This window comes from Phalangium opilio, unplaced genomic scaffold, assembly GCF_054372755.1.
Source record: "Phalangium opilio isolate 3A_F unplaced genomic scaffold, DU_Popi_V2 ptg000070l_1, whole genome shotgun sequence".
Classification (NCBI taxonomy): domain Eukaryota; kingdom Metazoa; phylum Arthropoda; class Arachnida; order Opiliones; family Phalangiidae; genus Phalangium; species Phalangium opilio.
In genome coordinates this window covers 13,207,053-13,232,469 of record NW_028324182.1, presented here as the reverse complement: position 1 = coordinate 13,232,469, position 25,417 = coordinate 13,207,053, and the positions used below count along the sequence as shown (strand labels likewise).

Below are 25,417 nucleotides of genomic sequence, written 5' to 3'. Positions count from 1 at the left end.
TAGGCCTTGGCTCTTTTCGGCAATATTTTTATTAACAACAGATAAAATACAATCTACGCGTGTTTCTATCAAAATATAATGGTGCGTTTTTTGATTGAAAATAAATACGTGTGAGAATGTTGGGTCTCAACTCAATTGAAGTCAAGTGTGGAAATACAAAGAGCTTCTGGTCTCTAAAACGAAGTCACTGACTACTGGTCGGTCGTCGTTCATACAAGAATTTGGATATTTTCTCAAGCAAAGATGTCCGGAAGATATTTGTTGACCGCATCCTTCCGAATGACAGTTTCGTAAATGTCTAGGTAATCCTTCATCTGGAGGGTACTTCATTCGGTAGCGCTGGGGTCGCTGATGGCGTCGGCTACTGCAGGAAAAGTGGCAACATCCTGGACAAGCTAAACCGTAGTAGTAGTAAAATAGGTGTTAGTTTGAGTTCCCAGAGAAAGTCTATATTCAAATACCCCTTGGACAAGTTGGACACGTCTGGCAACTGGTGCAAGGGTCACGGGGGACACTCCTACCACACAGGTTAAGCCTTGGGGCTCTAATTCGTCCGAATCTCTTCCGGGCAAACACAATTGGACTTTCTGGAGGTTCGTTCTTGACGTTTTCCTCTCGACTTCCGTTTGATGGGTTGCTACCATGGACGAGTCTATCTGGGACGTGGTAACAACACATGTGATCGCGTCCGATGTTGCACCGAGAAGCTGATCCGCCACTTCCTCCGGAATGAACCCGGCCACCGCTGCTACTGGAACGTCTCTCGCTGACCAGTTCGTCACCGGGATCTCCAAGCTGCAACTTCTTGTCACCGCCATGAAGACTAATGAATAAATGTTCCATCCTTAATCAATACGTCACCAGTTTCGATTGAGTTATGGGACTTTAAATTGCCTCGAAGAAACCTACCGATAATTGGAACTGATGAAATTAGTTTTGTAGAGAAAAGCTGTTGCTTTGGGAAGCCGAAAGAAAAACAAGAAAAGTAGCACCTTGTACATTAAATGTTTCAACTAAAGCGGTAAAGCAAGTTGTACTCTAAGTAGGTCAGAATGGACAGGCCAACAAAATAACTCTTAAATCACTTTAAACTGTTTGTCGAGTGATTATTTATCTAGTGAAGGAGCAAATAGTAACGGAAGACAGTCTACTTTCCTCATCCCTCTTCCTCGGGGACGAGGATTAAGAATCAGATAAACAGCTTAGACCATCCCTAGACTGGCTTAGAATCGACAAGCAATAAATCTAAAATAACCAGAGCAGGGCCAGTCTACCAGAGAAACAAAGTCTTCTAAACCCAAGTTTATTGGTTTCCAAAAATTCATTTTCTCCTCTTTTTTTTTTTGTTGAAAAACGGGGTTATCAAGTTCTACCCCCATATATCGAACTAAATCCACTTTAAATTCCATTTGGCTGAGTGACGTCCCACTATCTGGGACTGGTAACTACTTGACTACCTTGTGTTGAAGACTTCAAAGACCCATCTCTCATGTCATGAGGAGACCAACAGCAACAGCAACCGCAACAACAGCAAATTCGACATAAAAGTTTGACCACTCTTCTAAAACCCCTGCGATGTGGTCTTCGCGACAATACGTATACAACTGGATCCAATGTAAAATTTAACGCCATAAAAACATCGGCAATTCGATAAAAAGGATGGTTTGATTCATTTTCGGGAAGCAGTTGAGCCATTATAATCGTCACCTTAAAATAAATTATAATTATTTACGTTATTCCATATGTAGAAATAATATTACGGGTGGGTATCAAGCCTACCGGTACTGTAGAATTAGAAAGACACAAATATCATAAGCCACCCCTAAAACATTTAAAAATTTGAACTTAAAAATAACCGTTGCTTAGTAGCTATCCCCCACCTCCTCCCCTTCTTTGTCTCTAAGCTCGGGCTACTCGGTAGTGCTGAACTGTCAAAAAGTTGAAGTGTGCGGTGCTCCATTCGCGACAACCCTTTTTGTTTATTTATTAAACAAGTTAAATGCTAATCTTTGTTGAATTAAGTTAATTAGAGCCTGCATTAAATACTGACCATTTGTGGAACCCATCCAGATACGAAAAAGATGCTTAAAACAATCATCAACTTGGCGAAGGAAATTTCTTCGTTCGTGACGCCATTTTGAGAGGTCGTGGCCTGGCTTTGCGAGTGGTGGCTGGCGCTACGGGAAAGAGTGTTCGAACTTCTACCGCAGGCACGTCTAGGCCTTGCCGGACAATCACGGCCCATTCTACACAAAGCTCGGACAACGGCCAAATTACATCCCACGATGACGCAAGATAAAAGGATACCGAAACTGAACATTAAATAGGCGTAAGTTACGTCGCAACTTCGTTTGGCGAATCTATATCGGACGCAAGCTTGGGGCCTTGGCTTTATGTTTTTGAAAAGAACAAAGATGCAAATATCTGCGTAAGGCTTTCGGATTTTGCCTAAAAAGTGATGATATTTTTGGAACTGGATTTCAATACCTTATCTTTATAATATTCTGCCGAAGAGGACGAAAGTAAGAAAGTGGCTATTTCGCTATCGTAATAAAGACCAAATCCCAGGAATGGTAAACACACCAGGACTAAAACCACCAACCATAATGTGAAGATGGCTCGCCGTATCCTCGTTAAGGTAACGTGCTGAAATTTTAATTAACATTACTTAGGGTTAGAATAGCTACTAATTTCGGTTTTAAAGACAGTTAGGCTTAGCGTGTATGATTATTACGCATGCAAACTAGTTGCTAACTTAAGTAAGTCATGGTTTGTGGTCAAGGTTGTTGAATTTTTGCATATTTTGGAGATTATCTGTGATTTTCTACGATCTACAATGACTGTAGTTGTCAGTTTGAATCTCGAATAATATTAAGGGGGATAAAGGTCGTGTTCTATAGAAATGACGAATGTTGGGAAATCATAAAACGAGCCCGGGTGGATGAAAAGATAGACACGTAGACAGCAAAAACATAAGAAACATTTCTCCACTGATCGGTTTATCCCATGAATTCGTTCGAAAGACGAACGTGACGCGTCTAGAAATTTAAAAGGAAGACTTTGTATTTTCTTTTATGGAGCTAGGCTCGCCTAGAAGTTGGCTCGACGTTGTAACAACTCCATAAACTTTACAATAGGAAAAGGTGTTATGGGGTAGTCGAGGGAAGTGTGGATTCAAGCGAGAAGATTTATTACTGGGGTTAAATAAAAACTACTATCTTAAGCGCAAATAAGGTAAAATGAACAAATAATGGCGGGATGTCTCCGTTACATTTTGATTAAAAGTGAGCGGGAAAAGGGGATTCGTTCAGATCAGTTTCAAATGGGATGATACTAAATGGCGCTGTTTCCTAAGCCTTGGTTACGTGACACGCTATAGTTGACAAGACGTCTCTATTTTATCTATCTTTTTAAGGGGGTTATTTTTCTCTTCCGAGCTCAGCTCGCGACTCCCATTGGGCGGATGCCCCATTCCCTCCATTTTTTTGCCGCCGTGACCCTGGCCTCAATTTTTACGATGGGGACTTTACCGGATGATTTCTTACTAGAGCTATTATTCGCGGGCGTCTCCGTCAACAAACTAAAAACGTAAACATATCTACGGACAACCATTGTCATTATTCTCTATCGACATCGAGACCAATTTTGAACATCATTTTTCAAAGTGTCTCTCTCTCTCTCTCTTGTCTATTTCACCACTCACATACACTGTAACGTTTGCGACGAAGATTTGACTTGTTTCCTTGTTTTACTAGGTAGGGTTCATAGTTACGAGGAAAATCCCCAGAGATATACGCTAAATTATTCGTAGCCATAAATTTTTAGTATTGTTGGATGGGGGGCAAATAGGACTATAACATACTCAAAGGGCATCCCCGTATCTCTAGTAGAACCAGAGTTATGAGCCTCCAAAATTGGGTGTAATGCTATTCCTATGGAGGGTATGTTTTTCAACATTTTGCTTAATTACTCGGCCCCTGTTTGTCGTAGCCCTAAATTTTTCGTATTGTTGCATGGGGGACAAATAGGACTATAACATACTCAAAGGGCATCCCCGTATCTCTAGTAGAACCAGAGTTATGAGCCTCCAAAGTTGGGTGTAATGCTATTCCTATGGAGGGTATGTTTTTCAACATTTTGCTTAATTACTCGGCCCCTGTTTGTCGTAGCCCTAAATTTTTAGTATTGTTGCATGGGGGACAAATAGGACTATAACATACTCAAAGGGCATCCCCGTATCTCTAGTAGAACCAGAGTTATGAGCCTCCAAAGTTGGGTGTAATGCTATTCCTATGGAGGGTATGTTTTTCAACATTTTGCTTAATTACTCGGCCCCTGTTTGTCGTAGCCCTAAATTTTTAGTATTGTTGGATGAGGGACAAATAGGACTATAACATACTCAAAGGGCATCCCCGTATCTCTAGTAGAACCAGAGTTATGAGCCCCCAAAGTTGGGTGTAATGCTATTCCTGTGGATAGGATTTTTTTCAAAAGATGAATTAATGTTATGTTCGGAAAGGATTTATTGATTTTCTGTTCCAAAATTTAGATATTTACTAACAATCTCCAACGGGAAAATAATATGTTTTCGCTGCTCGAATCAAGACAAAAGCTTGGTTATTTTGTATAATTTTTTTACAAGGGAGATGGGAATTTTTGGAACGACATATTTCAGGAGTAAGGGAGAATGAGTGTGGGAAAGTGAATTTTGGAAGGAAAATATTATCTTAATATACCAAGGAATCTTTTTAACGTAAAGAGAGCGGATTCTAGGTAAACATTATTTCGCAACACGCTTCTAAAAATCATCCTAAATACGTCCGAAAAATGATTGAGAATATTTTGGTATGCTAAAATAACCAGCGAAGAAAAAAATATCGAATTTTCTAAACGAAACAAAAAAAATGATCGACCAACCCGAACCATGAGGGATATAAAATTCTGACAAGCTATTAACCCAATTTATGAGCTTTCTTCTTATGCTAATACGATATTCTATAACCTAATTGATCCTGGAGAATATATTTCTCGGCAACTCGAAAAAAAAAACCGATTCTCTTTTTTGATTAGAAAATGTACTTTTCGCTGCTAATCCAGACTTTGATCTTTTCCTACGAATTACGTGGGAAAATCACTAACGAAAATAGCATTTTATGCACCGCATTTCACTTCACATTTTGCATTTTTTCCCCCCTTTCTTTCTTGAATTTCACTAATTTGACGAAATTTGACAATTTTGAAAGATTTAATTATAATTTCGCTTCAGATTTATTCCGTTGAAAATTTTAATTAAATTGTAACTCTAAGACCAAGTTACTTTCCTTTCGTGCTTGGCCAATATGGGTTGATATCAGTTCACATTCGTCACTAATTTGACGAAATTTGACAATTTTGATTCTTTTTGAAAGATTTAATTATAATTTCGCTCCAGATTTATTCCGTTGAAAATTTTTATTAAATTGTAACTCTAAGACCAAATTACTTTCCTTTTGTGCTAGGCCAATATGGGTTGATATCAGTTTACATTCCTCAAAATAAGGTACGAGGTTATACGGTTAACGGAAACGTAATTCACACCGAATTGAATGCTAAGAATTCGAAAAGATTTCGAGATTACAAACAATACCCGGTAGCCAGTAAAAACAACCCCTTCAGAAATTTTAAAGTATCGCATTTAACCATGAATATTGAGAGGCAACAATTTTGGAAACGGTGTAGGCCTAGGTAATATTTTTTTAAAGTCAGTTTTAAATTATTCTTTTTCGTTTTAAATAGCTTCATGTTACAGTATATTTAAGAATATTTAACATAACATCACGCTGGATTGTGTAGGATGAATGTAATTTAATCCCTTTGAAACCACTTTAGTTTCTTCAAAGAATTAAGCCTAACTAACACAAGCGGAGGGTTGGGTGTTTTTAAATATATATATTTTTTCATAAAGATTACTACACATTAGAGCGTTTTGAGGAGTCGCGTAGTGCAAGTACGCGTTTTCTCGCGCGAATAGCGTCGCCAGATGTCACTACGACAGCTTTGGCGCTATTTTCGAAACTCATATGCCGATACGCGACTCTACAAAACGCGCTAATGTGTAGCAAGCTTTAGAGAATAAATTCATGTACAAAGTTAGTTCCGTTTTAGTATACGTGTTCCATTACAACGACGATAGATATTAAATCTGCCAGTTGACGATAGAACAACCTCGGAAATGAAATATAGACGTATTATTGACCAGTCGGAAAAGATACTAAGGGAAAGGCCTATAACCTTATAAAATGTAACGAGGCAATAGAATGTTCTCTTGATTCTCTAACCCTTTCGAAGATAGACCTCACCCATGCAAGAGTTGATGATATAAGCGGGGGAAATTCGGGAAAATGGTTATTTTCTCTTTAAGAGATGGAACGCCTACGAGTTGGGCCTTTTTTCCTTTCCACACCTTTACATTTTCGGGGATGTAATAGAAAAAGGTTTATACGCCTTTTTTTATCTTAACTGTACTCTTTGGATATTGATCGTGCTTCTAGATAGGAGTATTGTCATCAATCGCTTATCGTTTGACATCGCGTCCGTTTTCTATCTGTATTAAAACCGGGTTCTCGCAAGCTGTTTCTTTTTTTATTATTTTCTTGGACGGGTCAAAGTTCAATTTCCTCTCTTGTAAGTTCGTTCATCCTTATTTAACATAATGAAGATAGCCACCCGTCGCGACAGGTTTGTTGCTAAGCTTAACTCTACAGAAATTACTTTCCGTCGGAAAACTTCCGTTTTTTTTTCTTACCCCTCCCTTGATCAGGTTTGAAACTATATAGTCAATCAAGCTTGGCAGCGATTAACCAGCTAAATTTTTCTTCTCTTAATCGGGATCTTAGGGTCAACTCTGTTTGTCTTTCATCCCGGTAATGATATAGAACAACCAACTCTAAACACTATTTTTATCCTTGATCCCCATACGCTTGACCATAAGTTTATGATACTTCCTATACTTCGTAATGATAGAGCTATAGTTCGAGAACGACAAGCAAGTCATACACTCGGTTAGTTTTGCAGTCCAATTTAGTCTGTACTAAGCCTTTGACAGCGCCCAGTAACCAGGCGTCGCTTTACCTCGAAGCTACGACCTACTTCAATCACTTCATGACAAGCTCCCGTAACTTGTAACCAGTGACAAACTTATGGAAGATATCTTATGAACTTATGGTTTGACTACCAAGAAATTCATTGTTACAAATCCAGACTCGTGTCGCGAAATTCTTGACGTTTATTGAAATTAATTTGACCCATTCGAAATTGCGGAAAAAGGGATTATAAACGAAAAAGTTTCGTTTCGTGGAAACTCTTTTGTATTATTTACTACCTTTTAAATCTATTCCCTAGACTATATTCACGATGAAAACTTTCGCAACGATGTTTTAGAAAAGATGAGGTTTCTTGACCCTTATGCAACTATTGGCGAAACCATAAAACGAAATAGATTCAATAGGTTCGCTTATACGATGAAGGAACTCTGTACTCGTGGAGACACGTTTGAACCTATAAAGCTTCCTATTTATTAGACTGACCCTTAACCATATTTGGTTCGGTTTGTTTCAACACACCAATCAATGTCGTAGACCTTTTACGCGTTCTCTTTGAACCGCTTTTCGACCAAACTTTAGTAAGAAGGGCGAACACTTGCCCGGTGGAAAAATAAATATGAAAATTATGTAGGCCTATATACACACTACGGGAAAGTTTCCGACTTCTCCATGTCCCTCGGTTACGTACGTGTATATGTATGGTCAGTAACTTCTTGACCTCGAGGAGAAAATGTTAAGGGTCTCCGTATAAACAATTTTAAATTGCCACCGGATATCAAGAAACCAATTACTAAGGTCCTACGGAAAGTTTAAACTTTGAACGTGTAACGGATACTGTTTATATTACAGATATTTCGAACGATATGGAAGAATATGAGTTTCATAGGTTTATATTAGATCTTCTTCCTATAATAAAAATTATGGCCCATAACGTCTAGACTATACCTTTCAGGTATTTTATTTTTCATCAGTTTTTATCACGCGAAAAGTAAGTTTTGATCTTTTAGTTGAATTAAGGGATCTTATGTTTTTTTCACGCAAATTCATCCGCTTTTAGATGACTTCCATTTTCAGGGCCTTTTTTCCCTCATGGGCCGCTACAGTGACCTAAATCTAGAAAAAGAAACTTCTTCCTATACTCATTAGCGCGTCAAATGAATCCCTACTGGGGAATTGGCGTAATGTTTGTAGTCGCGCCTGCTTTCATCTTTTCTTTGTCTTACATTATGCTCTCTAATACGACCCCAGGAATTAATCGAGGGATACAAATCAAGGCTCTTCCGCTCTCTTTCCCGCCTTTTCTGAATCGGAAATTCAGTCTCGCGATCACGCGTTTGGTTTATAGTATACTAATGGCGGGAATTAATGCAAATTAAGCGCGCGCAAAGTTGCTTACAGAAGCTGGTTGCGTGGGTGGGTGTTTGGAAGAATGATTTAGGTCTTACCTTATGATAGACAAAAGGTCTGGTTAGGGCTATCCATCTTTCGACGGCCATAACGATGGCGACGCAACCGGATGAGAGACCAAATGTCCGAAGGAGAACCCTGAGGGCGCAGAACCAGCGAGTGACCACCCATTCTGGTCTGAGGTACAAATGCATGTACATGACCACGAAGGATCCCACTAAGGCCAGAAGATCGTGCCAGACTAGGCAACGGATCATTAGGGTTTGTTTACGATTGCGGACCGTCTCTCCCCTCGTCAACAAAACCAGGGCACCCACGTTGCCGCCAATGCCCAGCAAATAGAAAACTGTGATGAATGCCTGCCCTGGGGTTTCCCATTGAAAAAAGAAACGAGAGCCAGAATTTATTTTTGGTTTTTTAGTGACTTGTACATACTATGATACAGTTCTATCATAACCCTTTCAAATTCAGCCCAAAGTTATTGAAACAAGAGAACAAAAACCTTGGGAACCCAAATGGGAACTCGACCCATTCCCATGTTTTTCAAACGTCGGAGAGAATTTCGCTGAAATTGACAGAATGGATTTTAACATTTTCAACACTTTAAGAACTCTTGGTCTAAAGTGCGAAACGCGGTTGGGTTTTGGTTTTTTTTTGCGACGGAGATTTACATTGAGATTTAATAAAACTCCCAGCTGTTCCCAGACGGTTTTGTCACGCGGCTAACCCATCGTTTTAACAGCAATATCTCTCAAAAGAACTGAATTTTATTTAAAACCTTACCGGTAACTGTGAGATGTCTAGTTTCTTGTTTGATCAACGAAGGTATTCCCGTCACGGAATTGACTCGTTGATTTTGATGATGATTCGACGTGGAATTAAAGAAATGATCGGCTAGGGTTAGCGTCATGTTGAATAAGACGTTAGTCGGATCGAGAGAAGCTTCCACCGACGATGAAGTGAAGTTAATAAGTGAATCCTGATCGGAGAAACTGTCCCGTAACCCGATATCGTCCACTATACCCGAGGTGGTCGTCGAAGTAATGGGAGACTGGTCACCGACTTCATCCCCTGATAGACGATCCAGAAAAAAACGGATGATGGACGCTAGAAACATTATTGGTCTTCTTATACGGCGACACCATTATCATTAACGAATACGGACGATTGATGGATTGTAACGGTCAACATGACGCGATGTAAAACTAAGGTGTCCCAGGAAAACGTTTCGTTCGACGACGGGACAGGCAACAAGTGTTACGGCGCACTCTTTTCTCTTCTCTCTCTCTCTTCTCTGGGAACTGGATGAGAAACGTCCAGGAGACTTTTGATCCGGATGAGAGAGCGGAGAGTAAGAATTGAGGGGGACGGAGTAAAAAGGGGGTGAGAGAGAGAGAGAGAGTTTTTAGAGAGAGAGAAGGGATTAAGTTTTCTGATATTGGTAGGAGAATGGAGAAAGCAATACTCTTGGTTGGTCGCTACTCGCTAGTGACCGAGCGTGCCCTGCTTCAACTATAGCTATCAAAGGCATGGATTTATATAACTTTCATACCATCTCTGGTGTATTTTACTCAAGTTCATTCTTTTTTCGCGCCGCTTTTCCTAAGATTTCTCGCAAGACATTTTCCAGGCCCTGTTGTAACTCGTAACTGGCGACCCCGAAAGTTTCCTACTACTTGTAGTTGGATTTCTTTTAAAATGTTTTATATATATATATAGGGGAATTTGTTTTAGAGAAATTTAGAAGAGTTATAGATAGAAAAATAAACGCAGAGAGCTGTACTGGGAGGATTAACGTATCAATCCGCGCCGTAACCTTGTAGTTCTTTTTTTCTTTCAAAAAATGTTGATTTCCCAAGATTGAATTTTTTAACAGAGGAAAGATTCTCCTCAGCTTCAGCCCCAAAAGCACTTGAAACAACTTAAAAGTATTACGAGTGGATTTATTTAAAGGGTGGGTGAAATCATACCTACGAAAACCTTAAATATCATAAATATAAATAAATAATAAGTGATATTTCACCTTCCCTTTATAAAAATTAAAAATTAAATTAAAATCATAAACGCAGAAATTTCTTTTCTAAACCATATTTTTATATATATTTATTTTATATAATAAGGAAAATGAAAGTTCCTACTATTTCACAAATTCACAAAATTCATGATGTTTTTTTTTATCGTAATTTTTTTTTCATATATTTTTATATATATTCAGCATTGTGTGTATACAAAGGAGTTTTGGGGGATTTTTTTTTAATATATATAATATTATAGGGGGGTGGGAGGATGACATGATCCCATAAAACATTAGTTTTCTTCAATACATAGTATTGTATAATTATTCAGAGATGTAACAGCTTACATACAAGAGAAGGTTATCATTTGTTACTTTTTAATTCAATTGTTGCCGTATGACTGAACGAAAATTGTGTGGATGAAAATTATTTGAATATTATTTTAATCGATCGTTTTCATCAGTCACTTTATTTTAAAAAATTATTTTAATTAAATTAAAATTAAGTATTTTAAATTCTGGCCGGCTTCAATGTGCTGTATTTTTTATTATTTTTTACTAACAAAATTTTATATATATATTTTTTTTACTAACAAAAATTGTAAAACATTTGACCTCACATTGACCTTCGGCATTGCATTCGTCATTAACATTCAATACTTATTTTTTATTTTTAAAATTTTAATATGAATATTAAAAATGTACAGAAGCCTTCTAAAAACAGAAGTATCTTTCTGTATTTTTTTTATTTTACCATACGAGATTTTCTTTAATTTTAGACCCCAGTTTAAATAAAAAAATTAATCCCGCGAAGCTTAATTTTAATTTTAACTAATTTAGTAAGATTACTTTTTTGAAGATTTTAAACTCCTCAAAATTTATATAAGTCACGTCAAGACTGTTTATTCTTTTCTCCTAATTTTTCCAAACCTTTCCCCGTTATATTCTTTAAAACCCCTTTTTTTAATATTTACAAAATGTCGTCAAATTTAATTTGGTTTTAATTTAGTCTCGAGGCTTTTTTATGTTTTATATTTTACACAATTTTTTACTTCGCCCGAACCTTTTATCTTTGATTAATTAATTAATTTAATTAGTTAAATTTAATTAATATATAAATTATTCTGTAGTTTAAACGTAACACGATTGAGCGTAAAAAATTAATAACGATTTTATTTTAAAAATTTGAGAAAAAACCCGCGTACTTATTCTAAAATGCTTTTCGTCACTTCACTTTTAAAATTTCCATTCTTTGTTTAAAAAATACCCAATTAGATTGAAAAATGGCACCTCGAAGCTGATGCTTTAAATTGAAAAAAAAAAAAAAAAAAAATTCGCGATAAAAATGATATTCATTTGAAATACCACGTTTAATTGGTCTCATCGCCTAAATAATTTAAGTGTTATAAATTAAAACCTACAATATATATATTTATATCTAGATTTGGGGCAGTGATGTATTAATAAAACTCCAAAATTACTTAATCACCTTTAAGGATATCTAGGCGTCATGAAGGAGTTAAGGATTGTTAAGTGCTTTGACGTCATTTTATCGTCGGAAAAAAATTTATACGTTTTTTGATCAAATATTGCTTGAAATATATTGTGTTGTTGACACCCACGATTATTAGAAGGCCAGATAAAAAGACAACTATGTTTATTATCACATCCATGAAATATCTCGTCCGTGTTTTTGTCGAGAAAAAAGCGTACAAGCTAACGCTTTTAGTTACTTTTTAAGATTTCTGGCATTTCACCAACTCCCTCTTAATTTATTAACAACCATTTTTAAAAGTTACTGTTTTGTTTATTACACGTAAAAATTGGCCTTTGCTTAATTTAACAACTTATTGTCGTTTAATAATTGTGTATTAGAGAGAAAGGGGCTTATATTGAAAGGAACTACTGGGACATTTGTTTTTTTTAAGTTTTGGCTAAAAGTATTGGGAAGACTTGTTGGGCCCTAATACATCCCCACTTTATAATCATCTATAAGCGCGCTGTGGAATGGGGATGTAGGGTATTTACGCGTGACGTCAGTAGCATTTCTATAATTATGGAATACTATAACGTCGTGCAAAGTTCTATTTTATAATCTCTTGTCACATTGTACTTACTGAGAGTTTCGAACCCCCTGCTAATGTTTTCTCCAATTGGAGGAAGCTCTTTTATTTCTTGCCTTCTTTGGGGAACATTTCTAATATGGCGGCGCACAGTCTTTGAGGATCTGTTTCGTCCGGGTACTTGTCCATAACCAGCTGGACTTGTTCTTCGGGGAAGATTGATGACAAACGAAATAGGATTTTTCTCCTAGTGTTTTCTTGGTGGAGATCGGGAGACAAAGCGCGAGGGGTGGCCAAGGGAGAAGAAGAAATGGGAGAACCAGTACCTCCCGCCATGGAACCGGGAGGGGGAACGCTAGACGGTCGAACGGGTTGTCCTAGATGAGGTATCAAGTGAGAGTGACCGCTACTAACGACCAAACTCAAAAGGTTGTCTTGAAGATAGGGAGATTGCTGCCCTGAGGGAACTCCCTGAGTAAACATAGAAGGGTGTAACCAAGGCTGGTAGTTGACGGCGGCACCCACGTACTGTTGTTGTTGGAATGGAGATTGAAGTCCCGGAACTAATCCCGGGTGGGGAGAAGACGCGTTTAATCTAGTGTCCGAAGTGCTACTCAGACGTTTCATTCTTTCTGAAGGAGATCTAGCCGGGGAATGGGAGGCTGTGGACCAGTGTCTTGTCGAATCTGGTGCACTGGCAATACGCGTGACGTGAGGGTGTTGCAGAGCTAGTTTATTGTCCCAGATGCCCAATTGTCCAGGGGCTAACGACATGGCGCGACTGTCGCTTAAAATGCGAGCTAATGGGGTGTGTTGTTTTTGCGGGGCTTGTTGCGCTTGGGGCGGTTGTTGAATCATGGGAACGTTTTGAGACGTTGTCGAAGATGGCTGTTCCATCCCGTGATAAGATTCTGAAGGGTTTCCTCTATCCGGACCACCTACGTACCCGTGCATAGTAAATAGTCTCGGGTCGTAACTGGGGTTGAGCGTCAATTGTCTTTGCAACTTTCGGTGCTGATTGCGCGGGTTTTGATTTGAATCTTCGCCGCTTTGCTGCGAAGGTTTGCCCCTGCCCGCGAAACCACCTTGGGAGGATTTAGACCCGCCATTGTCCGGGTCTGATAGTCTTTTGGCCACCGAAAGATGTCCTCCACTATCAGGTTCGAGAAAAAGTTCGGCTCGAGGGCCTGGTATATTGTGCGGAAGTTTAGAAGACATGTTGGCCCAATTGTTGCTCTGGTTTGGAGGCTCGACCGAATGTTGACTGGAATCTGAAGGGATGAAAGGAGACACACCGCCACTCTGTTCAGACGATGTAAACGCCGAGAGAGGATTCACAAGAGATCGAGTTCTCGACAATGGAAGCTTCTTCGGCTTGGAGACTTCGGAAGCCAAATCGCAAGAGGTCGTGACTTGAAGAGGCATCATACTCTTCATCTTTTCTCCTGATTTTTGGAAGGAATACAATGATTAAATTCAAAATCAAACGCGGAACACACTGAGGAATGCATTACCTCTTTGAAATTCCCTGGCTTTGACTTCTTGCAATTGAATCTTCGCCTGCTCAGCCAGCCTTTCTGTGACGGACTTCTGAGGTAAACTACCTCTTTCTGGATGGTAGTATTTGCACTTGTTTCCGTAAGTGCATTTCTTGCCGTACGGACAGTGAGGAGGAAGAGAATCGGGCAACTTGGGTTGCAGTCGTAGGAAATTGTCCAGAGAAGGTCCGTGCCTACCCAAAGGGTCGTCCGGCGGCATGAAACGATCGTTGACGAAAGAATACATTAAAAGTCTCTCTTCTACCACCTTCTTGAACTCTGGCGCCTCGTTCAAGAGATCTCGGTAGTTGTCGTTGGACACCACGATTCCGTCGACATCCGCGGCCAGCCGCAAAATATAGCGATCGTCGTAACATATCAGACGTCGACCTCCAACGTGTCGCGAGGGCGTGAAGACCAAAAGTCGTTCTTTTTCCAGTTGAAGAAGAATCTCCTGGTCTGCGAGTTAAAAGAAAGAAAACAGAATCGTGTTAAGACAAGAAACACGTAATGTTCTTTCTCATAGGCGTTTTTGGAAATTAGAATCTCCGGGGCCATGCAAAATCGTGCTTGAAAGCCCCTAACCTTTGATAGGCGCTTCGGGTCGAGACGCTTCCTTCCTCCATTTGGGCACAAAAACCGTGATCTCCTGATGACCTCTAGACCGAAACCAATCCACGCATAGGCGGATTCCTCGACAAGAGAACGTTTCTTTGTTGCCGTGACTATAAAAAGAGAGAGAAAAATAAAGTTAAAATCAATTGGGGCGAAATTACAAGGACGTGGTTCTAGTCGAACGACTTTACTGGTATACGAGTAATATATTCGCGTTCGGGTGGAATTTGTTTTCCACCGACAAAATCAACCACCTTCACACCAAAGCATATTGGAACTAAACCTTTTTGAACCCTGATGCTGGTTTGTTACTAGTTTGAGATAGCAGGGATTCCGGGTAACGACCAATCGTAAAGAGGATTTAGCCCAAACATCCTTAAAATTTAAAAATCATTGACTACGCGGTGGTGGATCAGTACGAGGTGAAGGCCATTCTACTAAGAGTGAGAGAGGAGAGAGAGTCGAGACAAAATCGTGCACGACTTCGTGGCTTTTATTCATTCTTGGTAAAATTTAAAAGAAGAAAGACTCTTCACCCTCATTGGCGATTGAGATCCGTTTCCAGCCTCCCTAATATTTTTATAATCTCCCCTCTTTTTGAGCTTTCGCCAAAAATTCGGCTTCTCCCACCAAGTGAGGCCAGCAACCCTCGTCCCTCTCTCTTCTCTCTCACCTGCACCACGATTTTCTTTAGGGCGTTTAGAAGGTATTATATTCTTTTTCGTTTCATCGAAAAATTTCGCCCAGAAATTTTTATTGTAAAAGACAATAACTATAGGGAGATAGAAAGCGAGCGCCCTAACGTCTGACTTTGAATTGCCAAGAGAGAGAGAAAAAAACGTTGAGGATCATTAATTAGGTTAATTCGGAAAAGTGTATTTTTCTCCAAGTTGGAAAAACTTCTCTTAGCCCCCTAAATTGCTCCAATTTACCGCCATTTCTCTGAACTATTCAAAACTTGTTTTTTCGATTGGATGAATTAGAAATCGAATTGGTATTGATTCTTTCTTTGAATTGGGATAAATTATGATCTTTATTTCCATCGTCTTCGTAAATTTTAAGTTTTATATTTTTATGACTTTTCTTTAGTAGTTTTTCGGTTTTTCTTTTAATATTAGAAGTGGCAACCGATTAGATTGGCCACTTCGGGCACGGAGGATTTTATGGAAGACCCATCCTCGTAAGTCACGATTCCGTGGTCTTCTTAAAGCGTTGGAAGTTTCTTAAGACTATAAGACAGGGGGCTTATGTAGGGAGGAAAACACGGTTTAAGAATGTACAACGACGAAGAGCGGGCTATAGCTGCTAGAGCCGATCCTTTGGCAACAGGCGGGAATCCCTTATAAGATGGTTGGTTCCCCTCTATAAGATCGTACATTATATCTATAATATATTTCGTAACCTCGCGCGCGCGGCCAACGAGTTTTTTTTTCCGAAACATTTAGCCCCTCGCTGTACTAAGAAAGGAAATTACGGTACACGATTTTCGCGATGCACGCTCCTTCAAAATATATATATATTTTTCTCTCTATCCATTTTAGAAGAATAAAATCATGATTAGAAAATATTTGGGAAGGGAAGAAACTGGCCCGAAAAAGGCTATTTTCCCACCAAAAAATATTTTAGCCCTTCGTTAGGAAGGTAATATATTTTTCTTTTCGCCTGGTCGCTCGCAGGCCCGGTTTCGCTGTCAGGGGCGGCGGAAACTATATATCGGGTTTCAGTTTATACTTTATAGTTATCCCGAAAAGACGCTTTCTCATTTATTCTCCATCACGATTTTTTGTCGAGAAGGGTACTAAAGGTCTAATTTGGTGGAAAAAGTTTCAAGAAATCGACTTTGGGTTTCGAGATGAGGGAATGAACGCTTGTCAAAATTATATTTATTTTTTTGAAATTTTAACCACACTGATTGATATAAAGTTCTCAATTACCTCATGGCAACGTTGCTTCCATCGATGACAATATGTCTTAACCCCGATTCACGATGTTCCGGTAAATTTTTCCTAAGTTCGACACTAAACGAGTCCGTGGGTTCCAGAGATTCTGTCCTGTACACCGCTCGCGATTGGTGAGAATCGGTAACACCGCCACTCGACGCGATATCACCCGTCCCGCTTTGACCTTTGACGCCTTTGGTCCCCAATCGTATCAACTCGGCCAAGAGTTCATTTTGCGCGGCTTGCGAGCCCAATTTGGAGAGGGCCATTTGCACTTGCCGCTCGGTGTAACCTAACCGAAGACCGAATTCCACGCGACTGGTGTAGGAAGGGTCCGCGAGGAATTTTTCAACGTCGAAACCGAGTTCTTCTTCGGGCGTCGACGAGATCTTGAGATCGGGCTGGTACTTGACGTGTTCCAATAGGGTCGGAATCTTATCAAAGTCCGGCGGTTGGGTGACGTACTCGGCGAACTCGGCTCCCAGAGTGTCCGAAACCGTCCTGCTGACGTCACTATGTTCCCCATACGGGACATGTTGACCCGTAGCTCCTATTCCCGCGTCCCTTTGACATCCGTATTGATCCTTTTGATGGTAATAAACCGCCTTTTGGGTGGCTTCTTCCGTTCGTGGACTCAGACATTCCGAATTCTCGTAGTCGGAGTCGTAACTAGAATCCTGCGTGGGTGGAGAGAAATGTTTCGGTTAGTTCAAGGCTATATTGATCGTAAAGATACAGGCCCCCTGCGCTTGAGTCAAATTCCAAGTAATTTTGCAGTTTAGTTCTGCGTTTTAAATGCCTGACTGATTACGTCGTATCGCAGATTTTTACACCAAAGCATTCTGTCTCACCTGAGATTCGAGAAGCCTCCTTTGTTGTTTGACCGCTTCAGCCTCGGATGTCCCTTCCTCGTGTTCTTCTTGCCTTTGGGGCTGCTTGCTCAGCATGGGTTTGCGACTCATGGCGGCAGTCCTTGTTCTGGTGACCACCGGTCTGGCGCGTGCCAAGTACTTTAAAGGAACTTCTTCTCTTGACTCCAGGATATTCCGGGTGACCCGCACCCGGCCCGGAGCGTTGTCGACCGGGACGTCCTCGCGAACAATTCTTGAACCCAGTTCATCGCTATCGGAAGCGCACTCTTGAGTTTTCTAAATAGAAGAATAAAACCAAATGTTTTTTCTAAATATTATGAAACTTTTGACTTTTCACGGATTTTATTTACTTTCCGTTTTAGCCCTCAAGCTTATATTTTTCTCTCTATATATGTTTTTTTTTAATTCATTTTATATTCATGGTATGTTTATAAAGCCGACGTTTCCCCAGCGTTGCTTCCAAGAAACCGCTATAAATTATCCTAGTCGCCAGGCGGATTTGACGAAAACATTTTTGATTTTTTTTTAGGGGGAAATTAAAAGTTTACCAAACCTTACTGGAGCCAATGAATATTTTTCCCTAGAACCATAGTATTTTACACGCGCTACTTTAGTTTCTGCAACGTGAAAAAGCGGGTACATAGAAGGAAAAAAAAATGCAAAAAGAAATCGTAGGTAGAAAAATCCGGCAAAAATTTCTTATTAAAAACCCGGGTATCCTTATGGCCTTTATACGTGAATATTCACTCCTCAAGGGGCGGAAAAAAATTGTTGAAAAAAGAACTAAAAATCTACGGAGTCATATAAACCCGGATAGATAGGAAAGCCTTGAAAATAACAGGAATAAGAAAAAATATTCCTTAAACATCGAATGGAATTTTTGAAAGAACAAGAATATCTCCTCAATTTAAAGAATAAAGAATAATACTACAATAATAAATGGAGTGTGGATTAAATGCCTAAGAAAAGGGATACTGAAACTTAAACTTATCACTGTCAGATCCCTTTAAATACATTTCTCCGCTCTCAAAATCCTAATTTTCACGCATCATTGATTTAAAAATTCACTAGCCGTATTAAAAAAAAAACAAAAAACGAAAACATAATTTAAAAACATTTCTAGCTATGTACTTCTATAATGAAAAGACATGACACATTTTCGTGGTGAAAGTTTTATACTATATAATTTCTATTTTAATTATACAGTTAGATTGGGAAGAGTTCTATCTAAACCAAGTGAGAGATAGCGCTATAACAGCACCGACCGAGATAAACCAAAAAAAAAAAGAACTATCACGGATCTTGGTTATATAATAAAATATTAATAATCTCTCCCCCTCCCCCCATTCAGTCTTTATGGGTTATTTTAAAGATAAATCAAAATTCAAGACCCTCTTCTCTCCGATAAGGATGTATTTATATGACTGTCTCTTCAATTTTGACAATCCGCCCCCTTCCCCCCTAAACTTTAGAAAGGTATATTTGGGTAATATATGCAATGCTCAATGTAGTTTAAGACGGTACTTCTCTATACACCAAACCAAACTGGTTTCTGGTTTTTCAACGCTGGGTAAAATTTTGTAAACATGCCATTTTGCATTTCAAACGAAGTGTGAAATGAAATAAATATATTTATTTAATTAATAACTTCACGAATTAACTCTATATTCATCTTCAGATCGAAAAAATTCACCTTATATACAGGGTGTTTCTCGTAAGTCAGGCATGGGATTTTCTTTGGGTGCACGATATTGAGTCGAAAATGTAACTTCTATCTCCATTTTGCCCAATGCCACAAGGGCCACTGCTTTCAAGTTAAGATTGTCCAGAGTATTTTAGGGATGACCCCTTTAATTTCATTTAATTAAGGAACTCATGTAGACAATGATTTCTATTTTAATTAAGGGGTCATCACTAAAATACTCCAACTACTAAACTAAAATTTTTTAGTCCAAGTGACCATGAAAATCAATGAATTTTCATCTTCAAATTGAATAAATTCACGCTGTTAAACATTCCACAGAAAATTTACTCTTGAGATGAAACTTATCTCTCTATAACTTGTGACGGTTATGAAGAAGTCAAGTAGAAGAAGAAATATTTTTTTTTTTTAAGTTATTCCATTATTGATGAATATTTTATTAAGTCTGAGGGAGGCGCGAGGGAGGATTTCGTTGGAATGTAGAAACTTGCCAAAAAAAATGTATATATATGGAAAGTACGGTAGATTTTTACAGGATTTGGTTTACACTTTATTCTAATTCAACACCCCAGCCCCCTCCCCCAAATGGGGGAAAATGAAGGAGATACTTAACTGCCCCGAAGCAATACGAATATAGGATGAATCTAACGAAAAATTTGGGGCGGGGGAGGATTTTTAATTCCATAAAGAAAAAAAAACGGATATGGAACAGGATATGACGTTTGAGTGAAAACGCGTTTAAGCGTCCTCAAAATTATATATCCTACCAATGGCGACATATCCTTCAAACCGTAACGGGAACCGAATAACTAAAAATAAAATTTCTCTCTCTCTCTGTTTTTCCAAATCCGGCGAAATTTGTAATATTATTCTGGAAAGTTTTATAGGTCTTTGAATTAAAATAAAATTTATTTCAATATTTTTTTTATTATTGGGGATTGTTTTTCTGTACGGGGAAAATTCCAAGTACACTTTTTATTTTTTGTTTTATTTTAAATATGTGGCAATGAAAAATAAAATGTTTACGACATAGATACAGTCGTAAATAAGGTTTATATAGATTATGAAATGTGGAAATAAATTTCTATGCCGTGATTCACTTTAAATAATGTTGGTTTTTGGAGATAATCCAAGAATTTTTAGTTTTATGATAAACATGCACGACTTAAGTATATAGAGGACATGAAGGGGAATTTTAATATAATTTTGGGGGAATTTTTGGCAACGGTAGATTTTATATTGAACTAAATTTGCTATAAAGTTACACAATCACTTAAGGACTTTGTTTTAAATTCGAAACAAACAAACATTGCACCGAAAAACAACATTTGATGAATCGTTATAAATTATAATACGATTAAAAGCATCTTTAAGCTAAATCTTTAATTTTATAGCTAAAAGTTTAATTAATAGAAAGTAATAACCTATAACGCCATGTTGGCAAAACCCATCTAATTAACAACCCAATTCAATTGTATACATATATTTAAATCCGTGAATCTTACCGTATTTGTAGCAACAACCCATGGCAATTTAACCACGGGTACTCGATGCATAGTTGTCATTTTAACTTGTTGTTCATTGATGGAAATGCAACAACCTTCCAAAGTAGCCATTCGGATCATTTAGCAATTTAAATAAAATTAAATTCAAATATCCGTATTAATCCGCCGTAATACCGCTGGAATTTGTTGTTGGTACCGTACTCGTATTCCGGTGGTTGAATATTCCATGACAGTTCTACGTTACGTTTCAAAACTTGGCGATCAAAATAAATAATAAACAATGAAGGTATGTATTTTCGCGTATTTCGTTTCGACCTAGCCAAGCGAACAACCGGGTTAGATCATTGCCAAGTACTTTATGTTTGGAAGCAACAGACAGGACGCGTATAGTGAAAAAAACTAAACACAACACCACCACACCGGAGCATGGGAAAACACGCGATTAAACTTTATTATAACGCACGATGATCCTCGTAGCTCAAAGAAAGCATCAATGACTTGGAAACAACAAACTATACGATGCCGGAGTAGATAGATAACTTTTTTTCTTGGCTAGTTTTGGTAGAGAGAGGGGGGAATGCCAAATCCGTGGTGATGGTGCTAAGAATTATATTTTTTTGCCTGGAAAACAAGCCTCTTGGAGGGCTAGAGTCCTTTTTCTCACCAAGATCCGGCATACTGAATCGGAGGGGTGCGTTAAGTCATGACGTTAAAAGTTAAAATGGGGAGGGATGGAAATAGGGAAGAAATGCGGGCTTTTAAAGCAAAGCGGATGTGACTTATAAGGGGTTTCGAACGTTAAGATACCAAGATCAAGGGAGGGAGATTTTTTTCCACTGGGAGGCAGCTTACCTAAGCTATACGTTGAAAATTTATATATATATATATATATATATACGTATTATTCCACGAGGTGGATAACGTTGGCCCGTTCCCTGATGATCAGGATGAGGATATGCCGGTAATCAGGGGTGAATGCGCGATTTTAGGGAAGTGGCCACAATTTATTTATACGTAATTAAAAAATTGGAACGGGGTAGTTTTAATTTAAATTAAGTGGTAATCCTGATGATTTTTTTGTTGACAGGGATAGATTTAATTTTACTAGTAGGAATGGAGAACGGTTAGTATTTACTTCAGTACTGTCCGACTCATAGCCCAGTAAAGAGCCCCTCTCTCCAACACGTAACGAAAAGTTTAAATTATCTTATTGGCTCACTTAAAGTACGTTTTGATGACGTTGCTGACGGGGACGGCAAAAAATACGTAATTCCTTTTTACCTCTGTCGCTATGACCCGCCTCTTCTTTCATACCCCTCCGTCCCGGGGAAGGGGTCCGGGACTTTGACGCGCGCCCAGATTACTCTGTTCTCCATTCCTACTTCTAAAATTAAATCTATCCCTGGTATTGAAAGAGTACGGGATACAATCTTAATTGTTTAACAGTTTCATGGCCTTTAAACAGAAAGGCACTGTAATAAAATCTTTCTCTTATAGGCCTACTTTCCGATATTTTATCATGATCACTCGCTCGCCTAGTAACAGGGGGTTGAAGGGGGGTGAATTTTCTGAAATCCGTAAGTTCTATCTATGGTTGGTCTTTTATATATATATACTAGATACCTCGCGCCTATAATAAAGTCTGTAGGAAGTGGTCATTATTAAGTAAGGGTGAGGATGTACTTTTTAGTTTAGAGGGCAAGGAGATAGGGGGTGACTGACATGAATTGTTTCATTTAAATCCTTGTGGGCTAATTTCCTGTCGTGATTAAAGAATGTAATGATAGTAGAAGGGATTTAATTACTTGTACCGTTTCGTTGACATAATTACAGTTTGTTTAATTTTTTTCTTTCTTTTTGATATTGATATTCAGTATTGTTTAGGGATAAAACTTATCAAAGATATAACAAACTTTTTATCACTATGGGCACTCAAATTTAGGTTTATTGGCAGATAAAAACCATTTATGGTATAGGAAAACAATTGAGCTTTGGATTATTTGTTAGAGCTCTTCATTTCATCATCTCTTTAAATAACTCGTCATACAGAGTGAGTGCTTTATTGGGCAATGATTTGAAAAAGATGATTAAGCCTCGACGAAATCTAGTTTGTTATCACCACCGTTACATTTTTTTATTTATTTATTTGGTGACGTCCGGATCCCTTTATTAATGAAATACAAAAATTGTAATTCAAATTTCTAGGTAAATTTTCCAATCAGATTAATTCCCTTGAGCAATTTAGATTAAAACCGGCGTTTCGCGATTAGTCTAGACCTAGCTAGCTCTTAGCTTGAATTTTTTTTTATTTTGGTCTTCGTTTCGCTCGTTTGTGTTGGAGGATATCCTCTTTCTCCGGAGATGAAAATAATGAGAACTCCGACGTCTGATCACCCAAAACATGTGACTTTTTTTATTTTGTTTCTCTTCGGCTTTAGACGGCCTCAAATAAAACGTTTTTTTAGCTTCGTACATAGTCTTTTAAGTAGTAATATAAGGTAGAAGTGGATTAAGCCGAAGTTATCGCTGTCTTAAAACATTTTTATTATTATTTATTTTTTAATTTTTCATATATTAGACAATGGAGATTTATATTTTATAAAGGTCTTTCACAGCCCATTTTTTGAAGGTTTTTTTCTTTTTTTTAACTCTAAATAATTTTGTCGTTAGCCCCAGGTATAATGACCTAAACTGACCCTTACCCACCCACCTTCAACCAAGAATTAAATTAGCCTAAATTCATTATCCACTGTTAATCCAATTTACTGTGAAATTTAACTTTAATTCTTATAGCTGTAAGTCAGTTTTAGCCCTAGCTCATCAATTGCAGGGGGACTGAGGGGTTAGACACTTTGGATCTCTGTGTACACCTGAGTTCAGCTTTGACAGTGCATTGAGTTCAAAGCCTTCGGAACTCACAGTTCAGCTTTGACAGTAAATTGAGTTCAAGACATATTGTACACCTGAGTTCTCAAGTGTCTACCCCCTCAAGGAGGATTTTGAATCAAAAAACTATATTTAATTTACATGACGACCAATTCCCACCGTAATACAATGATAACTTTCGGAGTTAATCAACTTCTGTAGGGATAGAGGCTATAGTAAAAGAGGGGAGAGGAGGACGGGGCAGCCAAAAGGCACGAAGTGAAATAGGTGGAAGATAGGAGGGGGTCAGGTAAGGTAGAAGAAAAGAGGATGGTTTAGCCACGAAGCCAAGCCAGGTAGGGCTTATTAAGGTTCACTAGCGAGAAAGAGAAGGGGGGGGGATTATCCCGGACACTGGCTTCCCAGGCTGTAAAAAACTGGCCGAAAAATTACGTAGGGAAAAAATAGTTTTTCTGGATTTCAAGCAAGTGCACGCTTATACGCGGCTGTTTAAAAGTGGGGGATCATCAAAACAGGATCTACCTCGACCGACCGACCGACCGCTCGCCAGATATATATACAGAGAGAGAGGTCTTCTAGACTTTTTTTTTGGATGGATCATAATGGGTTGGCTGGCTTTACGCACCAGGATGTACCTTTTTGAATATCTCTTCTTCTTCTTCTTCTTCTTCAACTTCCTTCCCCCCTTTTTTATTTTTCCTTAACGCTGAGCGCTTTTTCTAGCCCTCCCCCGTCGTGAGAAATAATAAGCGATTTTTTGGTCGGTCGAGGATCCCCCAAAAATATACTATAGACCAATATTGTATTCCCACCGTCGATCTCCGCAGGGCTGCCAAATATGCTTTTCTTGGATTCTTATTTATTCTACACCTTTGTAACAATTGAGATGATTTTTTTTCTTATTCTTACCCCCACCCCGGTTCATCTTTTGGGCCTTTTCTTAAAAACCCAGTTGTGGTACCACCACCATATAGAAGACCACCCTCTTATCTGAATGTACCATGGCATTGCTCATTTTGAGAAATTTGACTTAGATTTTTGGGATTCCCCAGTTTGAATCTTCTAAGTTTCAACGTGAGAGTACTAATTAATAATTAAGGTGTTTTAATTTTACAATTTTGCTTGCTTTATGTTTATCGAGGGAATTATTGAGGAGCACACCGTGACGATTATTAACATACCAAGAATATTTTAGATTAAGGTTTAGAGATATCATTTTCAAATTCAGCGCATTGTTTCCGCTAGCATTAATGGGGCATTCAACCATTGAGAATTTGGTTAAATCGTATTGGATGTTATTTGGGTCAACACCCGCTTATTTGAAGATTGGGACAACACGGATCTCGAGTATCGAGTACTCTTTTTTTCGATTTTTAAATACCATTTCATCCTCGAATATATTTAACAATTTCTAACAGACATTTTGATTAAAATTGGGAAAAATCTCAAGCCTAGAAGGCTAGCGATGGAGCGAGAGACTAGACTAGCAGAGGCCCATCCCCGTTCTAACTTTATAGGATGTTGGATATTAGGAGAATATCGATAGATTAGTGTTAAAACTTACCCAGTTGGGGTCCTAGGGTCGTATGTCCTGGTTAAGGTGATGCTTGATTAACCCTGAAGGAAGGCGGCGTTATTTTTCCAAGCGTTTAAAAACTAGAAGCCATTAAAAATCTTTATAGTTCCTATTAATACGGAATGGGCTCGAATTCTCCATCTGCATCGCCATTTTGGAACACTATCGACTCCATTGCAATTGGTAAAAATATCCTTGACGTCATTGGAGCACTCGC

General features: G+C 38.5%; 3 protein-coding genes across 6 annotated transcripts in view; 1 reads left to right on the top strand and 2 right to left on the bottom strand.

The window, feature by feature from the left end:
- Positions 1-20: 20 nt before the first annotated feature.
- On the bottom strand, positions 21-10,122 carry LOC149661763 (uncharacterized). Of its 3 annotated transcripts, none has more exons than XM_089843704.1 (9): positions 10,042-10,122; positions 9,273-9,813; positions 8,528-8,853; positions 2,488-2,646; positions 2,051-2,389; positions 1,458-1,707; positions 910-955; positions 462-823; positions 21-395 (listed from the first exon to the last, which is right to left on the bottom strand). In XM_089843704.1, the coding sequence occupies exons 2-9, from the start codon at positions 9,604-9,606 to the stop codon at positions 142-144; spliced, it is 2,070 nt and encodes a 689-aa protein (XP_089699830.1). In that variant the 5' UTR covers positions 9,607-9,813; positions 10,042-10,122; the 3' UTR covers positions 21-141. The 3 variants fall into 3 exon arrangements, with proteins under 3 accessions (XP_089699830.1, XP_089699831.1, XP_089699832.1); XM_089843705.1 differs by having other exon boundaries at positions 910-949; XM_089843706.1 differs by lacking the exon at positions 910-955 and having other exon boundaries at positions 178-395.
- The window catches only part of LOC149661754 (toll-like receptor Tollo), a 182,084-nt gene continuing 159,177 nt past the window's right edge, over positions 2,511-25,417 (top strand). The window contains exon 1 of the mRNA XM_089843680.1: positions 2,511-2,638. The gene's annotated coding sequence lies outside the window, so the exon portion shown is untranslated. The remainder of the gene's footprint in view (positions 2,639-25,417) is intronic.
- Positions 10,562-25,389, bottom strand: LOC149661762 (uncharacterized). Of its 2 annotated transcripts, none has more exons than XM_089843682.1 (6): positions 25,189-25,389; positions 17,511-17,807; positions 16,654-17,336; positions 14,690-14,829; positions 14,081-14,563; positions 10,562-14,011 (listed from the first exon to the last, which is right to left on the bottom strand). In XM_089843682.1, exons 2-6 carry the CDS (start codon positions 17,619-17,621, stop codon positions 12,672-12,674), a joined length of 2,757 nt encoding a protein of 918 aa, XP_089699808.1. In that variant the 5' UTR covers positions 17,622-17,807; positions 25,189-25,389; the 3' UTR covers positions 10,562-12,671. The 2 variants fall into 2 exon arrangements, with proteins under 2 accessions (XP_089699808.1, XP_089699807.1); XM_089843681.1 differs by lacking the exon at positions 25,189-25,389 and adding an exon at positions 20,739-21,559.